Here is a 13,324-nt window from a genome sequence, read left to right on the forward strand (position 1 = left end):
AGAAATCTTGAGGTCTTTACTCAAGGAAGATGTTTTCTTATCAAAAAATTTCTCCTGTTCTAATCTTCAAATTACTTTAATTGCCTCCAGTGTCTCTAGAATTATCTTCTAATTTTGCTTCAGAAAATTTATGTCTGGTTTTGTATCAGAAAATATATTCTGGAAAAAGGTAAGAGAAGGAAGCTGGGGATTGCATCTTTCAATAAACAGATTTTCATTCAGGCCCCCCCAACCAGAGTTCTTCGAGATAAGCTGAATCACTTTACTGACAGGCCAATACACCCATCTTTTGCTGTGCCTGGTATTCCTGAATCTAAAACTCTGCAGTTCAGTTTCTACAGAAAATAAGCTTCCAGAAGTTCTCTTTTGGGGAAATATAGCTAGGGTAGCTGAGTGTATGTGAGATGATGGAAGATTGGACCTAAGAGTTTTATAATTTCTTTTAATAATTTTTCCAATATCCAAACAAAAAAAATCTGCTTTTTTCTATTAAAGCAGATTATTCACTGTGAAATTAAAATGTAACAGAAAGAACCTTCCCAAAATAAACCTCTAATTCCATAAAGACATATAAATTTGGATGACTCAACCAAGTTCAGCAATTTCAGCCCCAAGTTATGAGGGAAACTTTGTAATAAGAAGCTATTCTGCAAGACTGAGGGCAAAGTAGGTTGTAAGGAAGAAGAGAATAATGATGAAATAAAAAACAGGAAGAGGAAGGAAGGAAAAATTGGTGAGAAATATTAGATCTTAGTATCAACATTACACTATTCCCATTTGTTTGTTAGGAATTCATTGTGTTGACCAGCACTTTAACTGGGAAAGTTCCAATAGCCATATGAATTTTGGAGTGTTTCAGAGAGGTAAGTACATAAAATATTACATGAAAAAAAAAATTAGACTCTTCCCATATGACTTCTGAAATTGAACATTCTTTCTATGCATATTAAAGGTTTAAAAAATGACTTGAAAATTGCCATGGGCACAGATTTTACTTCATATTATTTTATAACTGAGCAAAAATAAGCACAATTAGACTAACTTTTTTTTTCCCCACAAAAGTTTATCTGTAACTTAAAAAAAGTTTTAGGAATCCACATCAGCTTTTTCTTAGGATATGTTAAAAGAATGCATCGACTATGAATCACAGGCTTCTGTCATTCCCCCTCCCCAACACACACACACACACAGATTCCACATATAAGTGATATCATGCAGTATTTGTCTTTGGTTTATGTCTTTTAGTATAATGCCCTCCACGTTTATGCATGCTATCACAAAACACAGGTTTTTAATGAATAATTAAGAATTCCATCTAGTGAGTTAGCCCTTAAAAACAGAGCAATAAACTGATATATGAAATAAACCACCTTGCCGCTAAGTCTATAAACAACTGTGCTGTGAAATTAGAGCTATTTCAATAATTTTCCTTTAATAACACTGATTAAATACTTTTCAGCACCAGTTTATCAAGTGGAGAGAGAAAAGAACATTAAACAGAGAGAAATACACTCTAAAGAAACATTCAAGTTCAATTACCATGTTCATTCCTTAAGAAATAGACTTTTTTAGTACTGTAAACTGATTTTACCAAATACTGCTGAAATAAGTGCGCCAGTGTCTAAAATGCAGAGTGGGTCTTTTTGTCCGATGAGCTATCCCATTATTTAATGCCCAAATGTGTATTATAACTAGATAGCTTTTCCTAGAAGAAACTTTCACCTTCTAGCTCAACATTTTAAAAAAATTACTGTTAGATAATTATTCTTGTTATATCGTTAGTTATTACATAAACTTAGAAAGTGTGTTTTACCCCACTGAGGGGGAATATTTTATTACTTACCCTTTTCCTTATTGCCATTGGTATTATGCAAGAAATCTCCATCAGAACGTGTAGTAGGAAAGTCATCTTCATCATCTTCCACCACTAAATAAAATATATTTAAGGATATCAGGGTGTAAGCACATAGAAATTAAAGAGTTTATTCTATGTTCAACTGCGTCAATATACTCTGGATTCTGTGAGTTCACGATCATATTCATCTTTATATTTTCAGTGCTTATTACAGTATGCCCAACAAATATGCTGTGGAATGTCTTTAAATATAATACATTGTTATAAAAACTGTACTCATTCCCATTTGTGTAAGGGACGGCACTGAGACATGAATTATTCTGTCCTCTAATCTTCCTACCTCTCCCTCTCTATCTTGGGGAAATTTCCTAATTCTACCAGAAGCCTACAAAGACTGATGAGGGTTGTAAGAGGCTAACTTATATGTAGAAGATCCTTTAGCTTGCTTTGGGAGCTCTTAAATTTACCATTTCTGGACATGCAAGGAAAATATAATGACTTACAGATGGGATATCAATTTTAATTCATCTCAATGCGTCTGTGCCTGCACATCCCTTTTAACTTACCTAATTCCAGAAAAACGGAATCCCCTGTATTCTTCCCCATACCGCTTTCTTCTGTGTACTATCCCCCTCTCTACTACCTAATGTACTTTAATCCTCTGCCCCACGTGCTCCACTTCTTCGTGCAAATTTCTAAATCTCAGCCTCAGTCTTATTCTCTGCTTTCTCATGGCTTTTTAAGTTTTTATCTTCCGAGAAACTCCCTTTCTACAGAAGGAATCCACATTCTAAAGTCTTACTTCTTGGCTGTATCTCTTTACCTCAGGAGTAATGTGGCTCTGTGAGGAACTTGTCATCTATTTTAACTCTCTCTCCAATGGATGGAAAGCCCACTGCTATTCCTTATTCTCTCCCTTGACTAAGTGGTAGGAATCACTATGGAAAACACCTTTATTCTGTACTGCCATTTTCTAATTATTACACTATTTCATTTTCCATCACCTGAAAATTTTGCATTCATCTATAACAACTTTTTCCAATCATAAGCTTCTATTATCTCTAATGCCTACTATTTTATTTCTAACCAGCTAACTAATATCAATATCTGACATTTTTCTTTTCCATGTCCATCATTCCTACAGACTTCAATATCCATATTGAAGCCTCTGTAAACACCTTAGTTCCAAGATTCATCAAATTCCCAGATTCTGTGGCTCTTCATCTTCTCATCAATAATTTGTAAATAGAGTCAGTTCTAAGAAATTAGCTAATACAGAACACTGCTCTAATTTTAAATTATTGCTCACCACCAGACAAGATTCTGATCTTGACTCAATACCACTCCAATTAACTGTTCTTAAATACTACTGAAAGGTCTGCACTTCATTCATCCTCTTAGTATCTACTTTGGATTATTAAAGATTCACTTTTGTATCCCTAACCATCCAATAGCCTAGTACCACCAAATAGGGATTTTCAACCTTCTTTTCTAGCCAATATTCAGTATATAAAACTGATGAAAGCAAGAGCTGCTCTGGCTAAAAGAGTGGACCTCCTGTTTCCTTCCCAACCAAGCACTCCTTATCCTTCATTGAGGTATCTTTAAGGGATGTCTGACATGGTTTGAAACCACTGTCCTAATACAAATCCCCTTTCCCAATTAGACTGGTCCTCCTTACCAACACTCAAATCTATTATACTAAATTCCATCTTTGGATCTTGCACATTCCTGTTTTTCTCATTCCTGCAATAATCCAAACTACCCACATTAATAATAGCTATTATATATCGACTTTTTTGCCATTTAGCACAGTTAACATACATACTCTCATTTAACTCTCACAATCATATGTGTTGGATACAACATCTATGTTACAGTCGAGGAAAGAGATGTGGAGAAATATTAAGTAATCTACTTAAAGTCATCAAACTAATAGTGAATAAAAGAGCAAGATTAGAACCTTTACTTTTAATATGGTATATATTTTAAAATCAAACAGTATGTTTAGGTCAGAGATAATGTCTTCTACTTCTGTAATCCTGGAGTAACTAGACCGAAAGGGTTAACTGAATCTTACTGGAGTGTGTATGTGTGTGTTGGGGGGTGAGTGGCTGGTCAGGTTAAGTTTGCCTTACTAGCAATTCTGATGAAACATTTTATATGAAAATGTTGAACACCTAAAATAAAATGAGAGCTTGCTATTATTTCAATGACACAGCTAATGAAGAACAATGATTCTTAAAATTCTCTAAAGTCACAGATAATTCAGTTTTGATAATTTAATGAAAGTCTGTCTATTGAGACCTTACATCAGCAACTCTGATCTATAGTCAAAGTAGGAAACTATGGTCCATGTTCTTACTTCACCATTACCCAGCATGGATTCTTAAAAACATCATTTCTTAAAAAAGCCTTTTATAGGGAAATCAGTTGTTAGAGGCTTAACTATGTCACATACAAAATTCATATGCTGAAGTCCTAACCTTCTGTACCTCAAAAAGTGACTGTATTTGGAGACTGGTATAGAGTAATCAAATTAAAACGAGGTCAGGAGGGTGTGCCCTAATTGAATATGATCAGTGTCCTTATAAGAGGAGGAAATTTGGACACAGACACTTACAGAAGTAAGATGACATGAAGATACAGGGAAAAGATGATCATCTACAAGCCAGGGGAAAGGCCTAGAACAGATCTTTCCATCATAGCCCTCAGAAGAAACCAAACTTGCCAAAACCTCGATCTCAAACTTTTAGCCTCCAGAACTGTGAGAAAATAAATTTCTGTTGTTTAAGCCCCTAGTCTATAGAGTACTTTGTAATGGCAGCCCTAGCAAACTCGTACATTAGCCTACCACTACTGCTAAATATTCAAACATGAGTAATGTTTAAAAATTATTTTTCAAATCTTCTACACAACCTGGTTATCATCACATCCCAACTTCCAATCCTTCCATCATCACTTTTGTCCATTAAAATGCTATATATTATTGTCATGGATCATTTAAAAATAAATTAAGAAATTCAAATCTGTACACATTCTGTTTTCATTTAAAGAGCTGTTTGCAACCAAACAAAAGCTGATGTGTAATGTCTAATTTGTAATGTGTAATGTCTAAAAGTATGTATACTTTTTTAAATAATGAGAAACAGAAGTTCAACAGCCTTTATTTTTAGAGAAACAAACATCAAATATTAAAGAACCAAAAACTTAAAGAATATCTAAATATAAAGAATTTCAAGGCTACTTTAGACAAAATTAAGTACTAGGCTTCTGCTTCTGGCAAAGATGGAGTAACAGGGAGACAATTTACCCTCTAGCATGAAACAGAAAACCAGACAAAATACATGAAACAATAGTTTTCAAGACATTGGGTATTAGGCAACAAAGGACAGTGATCCCTAACAGTCAGGGAACAAATGGTATGAGCCCCATGATTGCTCCAGTTTACTGCCATGGGAGAGTTTCCAAGCTATAGACTAAGGAGAAACCCTTTAAGACCCTGGTAGAGCCTCTGAGGGGAGGAAATGGAGCTGAGAAGCCAGAGAGACAAAGGCCACTAGAGTTCACAGGGCAGAGTACTGGGGAGCAGAGAGCTGTACAGAGAGAGAACTCTGGAAGTGAGCAGAGGGTCCCCCTGAGGATTCAGTGGAGCACTGATAGCACATACAAGTGAGGGAACTACAGAGGTCATAAAAGAACCATTTGAAAGGAGCTCAGGGAAGAGCACCCAAAACCTACATGGGGCAGGCTAAAGTACCTGTTCCTACAACGCAGATCTGGAATAATTCACAGGGAATTGGCTAGAGAATGTGGAATTGCCTTGCCTCAGTAGTGGGAAGAAATGGAAATGCGTTATTGTAAGGTTCTTACACTATACAAGCAGTATTACTTAAAGGCAGACTATAATTAGTTAACTGCGCATACTATAAACCCTAGAGTAGCCCTATAATAACAAAGAGTTTATCTAAAAAGCCAACAAAGGAGATACAAATGGAAGTATAAAAAAACTCTAAATGTCAAGGCAGAAAAAGAGAACAAAGAACAGAGAAGACAAAAAATCTGAACAGATCAAATACATTTAATAAGGCCAAGAAATGAAAGAGTTATCAGGCAACCTAGTTATACTGGAAATGAACTCAGCACTATTTGGTAATACTCTAAGAGTAGTTCATTTTTACCTACACAGCAAATTAAGAGAAACACTGACACTGACCACCTCAGTAACATTTTTAGCAGTTACAAATGAAAAGTAACTTCAAAATTCACATTCTAAGTTAACTAAAGATAATTTCTCTCTCTTAAAAAAAATCACTAAAAATTATTTTTATATGTATATACAACCCTATTATTGACTTCTTCTATCAGAAAAAGGCCAGAGGAAGCGAGGGAGACAGAGAGGAGAGAAAGAGATGTGAAAAGGGAGGGAGAAAGATCCACTAATTCCAGATCTGGAAGATTTACCATAAACATATACTTGTCTCTAAGACGCGTCATGGGGTACATTTATTAGACATAACCATGTGAAATGCCCCATATTATCAAGATGATACTATATTTTTTAATGGAATAAAGAGTTTAAAAACTATTTTAAAATAAAATCATCAATGGTAACTGGTATGGGTAATCAGATTAATTAGGATGTTATTAAAGTATACAAGTTATGTGGACACCGAAATCTGTTACATTGGGGGTTTGCAGCAAAAGTGACTTTAATTACCTTTATCACTTAAAGACATTACCCTTTAAGATCAAGAGGCTTTAAATCCATTCATTCTCCAAGTAAAAATAGTGGTAATAGCCTAATTAACCTTTATCCCTTTGAAGTTCATCCTTGGAGACAGCATCAGCACAGGCATCGAAGTACTTTTGTAGAGTATCAACTTGTCTACATAGGATATCTCTAAAGGTTTCCATTTCAGCCAATTTCTCACGTAAACTGTGGCCCTTCTGCAAAGCACAAAAAGGGAGGGGATGTAATTCAAGTTAACAAAACAAGAATTTATTTAGTGCCATGGTATTTCATCACCTTTTAAGGTCTGTATCTTACTACTGATGGCATGAGGAAGGAAGAGTTGTCAAATTCAATGTAATACTCCCAGGGACAGATCTGAAACTAATTAACGGTTTGATAGTGATAAGCCTGAAAGAAATGAGAGCAATAAGCCTGACAACTTGCTGCTATAAAATTTAGTATTTTCAAATTAGACATTGTGAGGAAAAACTGCAAAAGACTTTAAAAATATCACTAGGTATCCTTTGAAAGGAATAGTGAGTATCATCTTTGGAAGCCTTAGGAGAGGCTGTAATCTGATCATACAGAAGTCTTTGATTTCATTGCATTTGAGCTATTTTACAACTCTTTAAGTAGTAAAAAAACTGAGAGTAATGTAAATGATTCTTGTCCAAAGACATGTAAATGAACTTTGCCCTGTGGAGGAACCCTGGTTACTAATCTGTGACTATTGATCAGTTTAGCAAAATCATTTTAGCATTCTTCAGATTTTCCTTTGAAACCACACTTTTTCTTTTACACCTTATTCCATTAAATCTTTGACATGTCATTTTATTTGTATGAGTCATTATTTTACCCCTTAAAAAACTATTCTGGGCGGGGAGAGGTTATACCTAGTAGAGAGTATCTGCTTAGCATACACAAGGTCCTGGGTTCAATCCTCAGTACCTCCACTAAAATAAATAAATAAATAAACCTACCCCCACCCAAAACAAAACAATTTTGTAACAACTGGAAATAAATTACACTGTAAAAAAGTTCTTTCAAAAAACTATCAATTAAGTTCTGTTCACAACATTCAGTACTAAATTCAACCTACGTTGCCTTAACTTCAAATAATTCATAACCACAAACCTTGAATGAAGAGGTGGATGTTGCAGAATAGCCACTTGCTCCCGACACCAGGGACACCATTGAGCCATGTCGACGCAAGCTGGATTCAGATCCATATCCAGATTCAGTCTAAAAAGGAAAGTAAACTATATGAAAAAAATTAAATAAAAAATACTTAATCATCACAAGAAAAAAATTTTTTAACTATGTTAGGTGATGGACGTTAACAAAATTACTGTGGTAATCATTTCACAATATATATACATGTATCGAATCATTTGTAAACCTTAAACTAATACAATGTTTTTTTTATCAATACTATCTCAATAAAACTAGAATACTTAAGAGAAAAGAGAAGTTTTCCTATAAATTAATGAAGTTATTGTAACAATAATTAGCAGTTTCAGTTCCCTCAAGAAATACAGACAACCCACTGGCATGCCTTTCAATTCCTAATTGCCATTTAATTAAGAAGTTTATTGAATATGAACTACATACTGGGCTAGTGAGCTACAAGAGTTTAATAATAGGAAAACTATCTAGGGTAGGCAAATTCACACAGACAGAAAGTGGAATAGCGGTTACCACGTGGCTAGGAAAAGATGATAATGAGGAGTTAGAATTTACTAGGTACAGAGCTGAAGGTGGAGAAGATGAAAAACTTCTGGAGATGGAAGGTGGTGGTAATGGTTGAACAACAATATGAATATACTAAATGTCACAGAACTGTAAACTTAAAAATAGCTGAAGTGATAGATTGTTGCATATACTTTGCCACAATTAAAAAAATTTGGTAGAACAAGGACAAAAAAAAAAAAAAAAGGAAAACTTCCACTACTATTTCTTTACAGATGAATCAATGAGGCCTAAACAGAATCAAAACTTTAAGCCCTTGAAATAAAATGTAAACACTACAAAGCTTTATTAAAGGTTTCTTCAATATAAAACATACTTCTTATAACCTTGTCTCTTTTTTTCAGGTTCCACTATTTCAAAACAGTAACACCTCTTTACAACAAAGACATGATAGGACAAGACTCTATATAAAAATACTGATGTTATGATATATTTTAAGTAATGGATAGTAAATGAGTGTTAAGAATGAAAGTTTAGAGTAATTGTATTTCTACCTCTTACCAAGTTTCACTTAAATAAATTGTATTATAAGTTATATCATCATGCCATGGATAAAGAACATACATTATACTCATAAATACTAATTCCATTGTTATTCAATTTAAATAACGGGGATTCATTTATCACTTTATTTCAGTCAGTAGCTACACTGAGATAACTTTAAACATAAATAGTTTAAGTTTAACAAATATACACATGCACATACAAACAAATCCTCACTTTTAAAAACTGGTCATTCTGGAAATGTCTACAAATACCTCAATAATGCTGCATCACATAAAAAATTCCTGATGGCACTACCACAATATTTAGAGTAATTTTATGATACAACCACAAAATGGAGCTATCTAAAATAATTCCAGAGAGTCATAGAATAAAAATTTTAAAACTGTCTCATTACTTTGAAGGAATAGCTACAAACTGTATAATTAAGTTTGACTGTCTTTCTTATTCACATGACATGACTCTGAATTAGTTTTGGATTTCTCTCAAAAATCAAATCTATCATCAAAGATATAAATATTTTAAAAACACTCTGTCACACGGGCTACAAATGATTCTAAAAGTTAAGTTATAAAACTATTCTGAAAAGTAGCAATGTTCTTGACATCTATTTTGGCTCCTGAGGATGTTCACTTTAAAGGCAACTATGCTCATCCTGAATTTATAAGGTTTACTTTTTCAAGGTAGAATGAGGAAAATTTCCAAGGGTGGAAATGGGAAGAAATTACTTTACACTCACAATTGATACATGATGATAAAAATTGTAACATGCTTTCAAAGTCTCATTGGTTTGATTTTGGGGATAATACTTTATTAAAGGCATGCTGGCTTTATCTTAATCTCACTTTTCCACAAGAAAAATGCTGAGCTTACCTATAACCTCTAATCAGCAATATAGTATTTCTGAAAAAACCAAATTCTATCTAAAATTAATAATGTGGAATTCAAGTACATTTACTATGGGGGTATTTTTCCCTTTCAACACATATGCTTTTAAGAACCCTCATACAAACTGCTTTCCAAAAAAACCTTTCTTTCCCAAATTTGTATATTTGTAAGCAGTATTCCTGAACATGTTTTGCATAAACATAAAATGTCATTTGATTTAGTGAAACACTGTTGAACATTTGCTATACAGAACAAGGTTTACTTCTTTTAAATACTATAGTAACAAGACCACACCTTGGTTATAATATTGTCTTATTTAAAAAAAAAAAAAGCACAATCTTTTGGCCACTAGAGGGGGTCAGTAGCATTTTGCAAGCAGTATACTTGAAAGCTGACACAAAGGTTACTATTGGTCAAAGTACAATAGTAACCTTCACACTAATTGCTTTACTTGTACCTGTACCCTCTGTATCTTGACCTTCTGAGAACATTTAAAATCATGATAAATTAAATCATATAGTTCAAAGTTACGAATTTAATAAAGGATCAGAAATGCCTAAGAACAGATTTAAAAAGAAAACTCCCTTAAAGACAAAGCTAAATTTCATAGTTTGGCTCATTCATGTAGGAGATAAACATTACAGTTTCATTTTGCAGTCTGTTCATCAGCTCGTCTATAGTCCAAAAAAACAGTGGTATAAAATATAGGAAAAAGGTTGCCTTATTTTTTTTAAAATAGCACCTGCCTTTTGAAAAGCTTTCCAAATAACGCTCTCCAGCAAGAAGCACAGCAAAGAAATTGAGAAAGAAATTGAGTAACTTCCTCACGGTGTCAAAAATTATCTAGTTTGTGTCAGAGTCCCCCCACTGTCTCTTTCCATTTTAATTACAGGAAAAGAGAAAATACAAGTAAGAGTAAATGTTAATACAAGAACAACGGAGCATTTTCCAGAAAGTGAAATTCTGAAACCAACAATAAAACCAAATAAGCTTGCTATGTTGTCAGCATCCACACATCTACTTTCAGTATTATTATTTTAAGAGAAACCAAATGTGAAGCAAGGCACTATAACCAGGAGAACAATTTAATCAATAGGATTATGGTTTAAAGTATCATAGTAAGTTGCAATGATAGCGATTTTGTGACTCTAGGTAAACATTATTTGATACAATAAAATTTGGCATGGTAATTTCATGCTTGTAAATATTAAAATCTCATATATTTAGCCTTTCAAATACTTATGGATCTCCCAGAGAAGCAGTAGCCTCTGAGTGTAAGGAACACAATGATAAGAGAGAGAAGACAGGATCTACGTCACTATCACTGGTAGGCAACCAGACAGGTCGGTTATTACCAAGTCAGGCTTGATTTTCTTGTCTTGAAAATGACATGGATAGTCCAGAAATATAATTCTCTATACTAAACCTAAATAACAAAATTTAGGGTAAAAATGTACGTATCCAAATCAGGCCAACTGTAAGGCAGTCCTTTACTGAACCAGTTGGAAAGATAAAATACAACACAATTTATTCAGAAAAGCAACATTCATAATGTATCGGATGAGGAGAGATTTAATCTACAACAATTTCCAGAAATTGAAGCACCTCATGAATCAAAGAAGTTTTTAAATATATTTAAGAAAATGGCATTAAAGAGGATTTTTATCATATTGTAACTGCCTAGATCCCAGCAGCAATATAGTTAACTTCACTAACATTTGCTTACCTTTAAGATGCTTTTCTCAAATCATATTGGAAACCAGCTTCCTAGCCAGCCATTCTTGTCTCATAATTTTAAAAGCAATAGAAAATTTAAAATTTCATTTGAAGGTCACTTACAGAACTTGGTTATTCATTTTGCATTTTCTTCTAAAAGAGCATGAGATGAGCTTCCCTTTATAGAAACAGCTAAACAAGCAGTGTTCCAGTGAGATGAGGCTGGAAGGGTTAACCAGGGCCTTATCAAAACCCTAGTTAAGGGTTAAAAGAAAGCTAGAGGAGCAAAAGAAAACAAGCCACTGCCTATCACAATCCAAAGTACTAAAAAAAAATAAACACCCAAGTACAAAATGATACTGTAGAAGTGGAGGGTAACAGTTGCCGCACCCTCCTTGATTTCAGAACTTCCTCTTTCTTGCACTTATAATTTAAGGCTTGGATTCCATAATACATTGTTTTAGCTATACGGGGAAATTAAAGTAGACTTATCAGGAAGCTACTCATACATCCTCTGTACCAAAGGCTTTTTAAGAACCCTTAACACAGAAGATATGACACAAAAGATGATTCTAAATAAACTAACTTTGACACTCTGAAACTCAGTCTTATCTTTTTAAAAAATCCTTCCGTCTTAGAGGGAGGCTAGAAGTCCAACTGGCCTCTTAGTGACATTGAAACGGAGGCAAAAAATTAATTATAGAAAAATCAAATGAGGCTGGATAAAGGAAGTCTGTTAAACAGTTTTTTTTCCACCTTACCTTTAGAAAAGAAATACTAAGTGAAAAGAGATCTTTTGTTTTGCTTTGAGAAGAGGACTGATGAAAGAGTTGAGCAATTTTAGATGGATATTTTGCGTATTAATTCCAGAGAGTCACCTTGGATAAATTATAACACTACCACCAGCAGTATAAGCTAATACTGAGGATACTACTTTTAGCCAGGCATGGTGCATTATCTCATTTAATCCTTTTAAAAGCCTAAGTGAAATGGGTACTGATATCACACCCATTTTATGGGTGCTTTCACACGAGTCACACGATTGGTAAGTAAGGGAACCAGGATTTAATTCCAGATTCGAGAGCCTCTGATGTTAATCATTATGCTATGCTACCTCAGCATCCAGAGACTTTGCTTCTACTTCTTTCAGATCTGCCCCTTTCTCTATTTTCCCATTACCATATTCTAGTTGTGGTCACCTCGTGTCTCACTTGGATAAATTCTCTAGAGTTCTAACTTATTAGTCTTGTTCCTCTTGAAATCCTTTCTAGAATAGCTAGAGTGGTCCTTTAAAAATAGATGTCTCATTAAAGGGGAAAAAAAAAGACATCTGATTCTTCACTTCCTGTTTTAAATCCTATTTAGCTCTATAGTTCTCCTTGGATCAAGTCTGTATACTGTTTACAAGTTGCTGTTAGAGGTAGGACTACAATTATACTAAACTACTATCAGCCTCCATATCTATTTATTATCCATTACTTAAAAGGTGTTATATCAGTACTGCTCTAATGGAGTCCTCTGTTTGTAGAAAGGAAATACTGTTTTGAAATAATGGAACTTGAAGAAGTAGACAAGGATATAAGTGCACTTTACAGTGAAGAAATCATTAATAAATTAAAAACAACAGCAGCAAGAAATGTAACAAAATACAAACACTGCTCTTTAACTATTCTATGATTTGCCCTAGAAAAAGGGGATAATGCATATTTTCTTTTAGAAGTTTCATAGGCACAAAATAAAAAGATCATAATTCCATTCTTTTTATCTAATTGCAAAGAGATGACAGTGGCAAAAGTTAATGTTACTTTTTGAAGCTTCCTTAAATGTCCCAATAAGAGAAAAAACAGGTTTAACATGTTTAGGTAGTACCCGCAGGA

General features: G+C 33.9%; 1 protein-coding gene across 3 annotated transcripts in view; it reads right to left on the reverse strand.

Moving 5' to 3' along the window:
• The window catches only part of CERT1 (ceramide transporter 1), a 116,908-nt gene that overhangs the window by 46,909 nt on the left and 56,675 nt on the right, over nucleotides 1–13,324 (reverse strand). For all 3 annotated transcript variants that reach the window (XM_064481598.1, XM_031446820.2, XM_031446826.2), the window contains 3 exons: nucleotides 7,725–7,832; nucleotides 6,667–6,805; nucleotides 1,844–1,927 (listed from right to left, as the gene is read on the reverse strand). In XM_064481598.1, coding sequence (XP_064337668.1) covers nucleotides 1,844–1,927; nucleotides 6,667–6,805; nucleotides 7,725–7,832 — 331 coding nt within the window. The remainder of the gene's footprint in view (nucleotides 1–1,843; nucleotides 1,928–6,666; nucleotides 6,806–7,724; nucleotides 7,833–13,324) is intronic.

Source organism: Camelus dromedarius, chromosome 3, assembly GCF_036321535.1.
Source record: "Camelus dromedarius isolate mCamDro1 chromosome 3, mCamDro1.pat, whole genome shotgun sequence".
Classification (NCBI taxonomy): domain Eukaryota; kingdom Metazoa; phylum Chordata; class Mammalia; order Artiodactyla; family Camelidae; genus Camelus; species Camelus dromedarius.